The sequence below is a fragment of the Trifolium pratense genome, linkage group LG6 (genome assembly GCF_020283565.1).
Source record: "Trifolium pratense cultivar HEN17-A07 linkage group LG6, ARS_RC_1.1, whole genome shotgun sequence".
Taxonomy (NCBI): Eukaryota; Viridiplantae; Streptophyta; class Magnoliopsida; order Fabales; family Fabaceae; genus Trifolium; species Trifolium pratense.
Window position 1 is genome coordinate 4,855,856 of NC_060064.1, and position 3,940 is coordinate 4,859,795.

The window sequence follows — 3,940 nt, forward strand, 5'->3', positions numbered from 1 at the left end:
TCAGCAATAACATAAACTAAGCAACAAGCCCAAAGCCCGAAATTTTTAAGATTTTAAACGTAAAATAATCTACTTAACTAGAGGACAAAGGTATTTTGGTAAATTATAGGGCGCACCCTAGAATCAGTAGGTTGGTAAAAGTAAATCTCATAATTTTAATGTCAAAAAATAAATATATAAGAGAAAAATTCTTATAATTTGAACAAGAGTTTCAGCCCAATAATAGAAACTAAGCAACAAGCCCAAAACCCAAAGCCCAATAAAAAATCTTTGGGTTCAACAATAAAACACCTTCCTACGAAGAAATATTCAAGATTTTAAACGTAAAATTCTTTACTTAGCTAGAGGATAGGGGTATTTTTGTAATTTATAAGGTGCGCCCTAGAATTAGTAGGATGGTAAAAGTAAATCTCATAATTTTAATGTCAAAAAATAAATATATAAGAGAAAAATTCTTATAATTTGAAGACAATTACTTTTCGCACCCCCGGAAGATGTGCACACCCCCTAATATTCTCATACAGCCCCTTTCGCTACTTGTACTACGAGTGTGTAAAATGACGAAAACTTCTAAAACACCGTTCGCTTCGTGAATAGGGATAGTCCATGTTCGCTTCATAGGCGGCGAACTGGTCGGCAACTGTAAAACCAGCCCCCCATGCAATCAAAGGAGAATGACACGTGGCCAAATGTGATTGGACACATGGTTGGCCGTGCCATTGCTCCAGCCAATGAGAATTCCTCAACAATTCTATAAATAGGCACCAAATGTACCGTATTCTCTCCACCATGCTTCAAATGGAGGCGCTTGATAATGTATTATTTTTGTCTAAAGCCCATTCCTCGTGTGTTTTCCATTCGATTAAATAATATATTATTTTTGTCTAATGTAATTTTGTTTTTTCGTTGTAATTGATATAAATAAAATTATTGTTATTGCAATTTGTGCAAAGTTTTAATGCTGTTATTATTATTATTATTATTATTATTATTATTATTATTATTATTATTATTATTATTATTATTATTATTATTATTATTATTATTATTATTATTATTGAGACCCTCACTCTGTCAATCTGTAATGCAACGTTCGCTAAATACGCTGTGAACGGTGTGGTCGCTCGCGTTTTAGACCGCGAACGGTGTACTCGCTCGCTTTATAACCAGCAAACGGTGTTCTCGCTCGCTTCCTAAATAGCGAAAACCATCGGGACATAATTCTACCAAAAGCAGAGTTGCATGATCTAATCATTTAAAGAAAAATTAAAAACGTAAATTAAACAATCACATAATACCAAAATATCACTTCATATATTTATATATTAATGTGAGTAGTGATTTACATGTCTTACTTTAACCAGTTTACGTCAAAAAATCAAAAAGTGGTTAAAGTGATTAGTCTAATAATGTACACTTTTAAACTAAACAAATCTAATCATATGCTATATATATATGGATATCGTTCGCTTTCTAGCCAGCGAACTGTCGGATCCATTTCGCTGTGTAAAGGGCGAACATTGTTTTTCAAAAAAAATTCTAGGGGGTGAAACCACTTCCAAACGTCACTTATTTTTCCCATTGCTTTCCAGGATGCGCACATCCGCTCGCGGCGTACATAGCGAGAAGGGTCATATGGTAATTTCAGGGGGTGACTGAGTGAATCAAGGGGATGCGAAAAGTTCAAGTCTAATTTGAACAAGAGTTCCAGCCCACTAACAAAAAGCCCAAAGCCCAATAACAAATCATAGGGTTCAGCAATAAAATCGAAGATATTTAACCTAAATTTCGTTTCAGTGTAGTTGCAGACGTAGAGCTTCGGCGACGATACAAAAACCCTAAAAAATGCCGGCTGGACATGGTTTAAGATCTCGCACGAGAGATTCATTCTCTCGTCCATTCAGGAAGAAGGGTACAATCGCTCTTGCTACTTACCTCAGAACCTATCACATCGGCGATTATGTTGATATTAGGGTTAACGGCGCCGTTCACAAAGGTATGCCTCATAAATTCTACCATGGTCGTACCGGTCGTGTCTGGAATGTCACCAAACGTGCCATTGGCGTTGAGGTGAACAAGCAGGTATAAATCGCTTCTGAAACTCGTTAGGAATTTCTATGCTAACATTTTGATGTTGTTTGATTGATTTTTAGTTCAGTGTATGTGTAATCGATTTCATTTCATAATTTTGGTGAAACTTTCTGATTTTTTTTATGTTCTATTTTATGTGTATTAGCGTTCATTTCATAATTTTAGTGATAGTTTGTTATGTTCTATGTATTATTTTATTGTCTTGTTTGGATTATCACTTATTGATTGTAATATAGGTTTTCAATTTCAAAATTATTGGCATCTTGTATATGTTTGACTTAAGCTGTTCTATTATGTGTAATTAAGTTCTTTAGGGTCTGTTTAGATTGGCTTATTGTTGAGCTTATGAAAATTAGCTAATGCAATTAAACAAGCTTTCAATTTAATTTGTAAGTTCTCACTAACTAAAATTGTATTCTTGCAAAAAAAAACTAAAATTGTATTTTTATAAACTAGTAAATTATCTTGACAAACTTATAATAATTTGCATCAGCTGTTTTGCATGAGCTCAAAAATAAGCCAATCCAAACAGCCCCTTAATGTATATGAGTTTTTATTCAAATCTTCTTGGTATTCACTTTTGATGTTTTTTAAGATAGGGAATTCATTTCTGATGTTTAATTGCGTTTTTGCTACCTAGTTTTTGGGTTCAGTCTGTGTGTATTTGCATTACTTGATTATGATAGTTATGTTATGTTTTGTTATTATCTCGTATCATTTTATTGTTTTGTTCTTTGTTTCAATTTGTCGATTCCGTTTGGATGAGGGTCCTTGAATTTGAATGTTGTAAGTATATTTGGGAGAAGTTCAGTAATCAATAAAGATACTGTTTTTTAATTCTTGAGAATTCTTGTGTTTTTTGCAAAATTATTTCACTGTTGTAACAAGTTTTGTGAAACAGTTTATGACTCTGGTTCTTGATCTGCATGTGTTTAGCATCTTGAACTGTTTTTGTGTATGTGGTTTAGGTTAGGAACAAGATTTTGAGAAAGAGGATTCATGTCCGTGTGGAGCACGTTATGCCTTCTAGGTGCACTGAGGAGTTCCGTTTGAGGAAGATTAAGAACGATCAACTCAAGGCTGAGGCTAAGGCCAAGGGTGAGGTCATATCTACCAAGCGCAAGCCAGAAGGACCCAAACCTGGTTTCATGGTTGAAGGAGCTACACTGGAAACAGTTACTCCCATTCCATATGATGTGGTTAACGATCTCAAGGGAGGATACTAGTCTTTTTATTTTGTTAGTGTTTGTTAGACTGTCTGATCTTGTTTTGAATTTTATCATCTTTTTTGTCCTTCAAACAGCCTTAAAATTGATGCAAAAATCAGACTTAAGTTTTGTGTTGTTTATTTATTTTGAATACATCCATATTATCAATTATTCTCTGGATTTTTCTAGAATCTGATTTATGCATATTGCTTTGGGTTACATGCTGTTTGTCTGGCTATTATTTGAATGCGTTGCTGCTAATGTGGTTAGAAGATGTTATAGGGCAAGTCATTATCTTCAAACTAATTTATAGGAATTTTTAACCATAGTTTAATACAGATTGGTGAATGTTTTTAGTTTAGGAAGGCTATCTCTCCTTAGGAAATAGACTTGAAGTTTATATACTTTGGGCAGGTTTCTTGCACTCTGCTTCAAGTACTTTTGATGTTTTAATGTTCCCTTACAAATGGAATTGTACTTGAGGTTAAAGAGCTCCCTCTACAACTCCTCATTCCTCAACATAATAAAGTACTCCCTCTAGTAGATTTTATATGAGTATTTATGTGGAAGGGATTATAAATATTGTTTTAAATCAAAATAGTTAAAGACCTTAATACCAAAAAAATAAAATAGTTAAAGTC

At 33.7% G+C, this 3,940-nt stretch overlaps 1 protein-coding gene across 1 annotated transcript; it reads left to right on the plus strand.

The window, feature by feature from the left end:
* The first annotated feature begins 1,783 nt into the window (after positions 1–1,783).
* On the plus strand, positions 1,784–3,518 carry LOC123892680 (60S ribosomal protein L21-1-like). The gene is made up of 2 exons (XM_045942529.1): positions 1,784–2,082; positions 3,060–3,518. Exons 1-2 carry the CDS (start codon positions 1,846–1,848, stop codon positions 3,315–3,317), a joined length of 495 nt encoding a protein of 164 aa, XP_045798485.1. The 5' UTR covers positions 1,784–1,845; the 3' UTR covers positions 3,318–3,518.
* Positions 3,519–3,940: the final 422 nt, after the last annotated feature.

Bases quoted from the DNA above. Each gene is read 5' to 3' on its own strand.
- LOC123892680 (XM_045942529.1), top strand. From the start codon at position 1,846: ATGCCGGCTGGACATGGTTTAAGATCTCGCACGAGAGATTCATTCTCT. The intron at 2,083-3,059 runs GTATAAATCGCT...TATGTGGTTTAG, and splicing joins GCGTTGAGGTGAACAAGCAG to GTTAGGAACAAGATTTTGAG.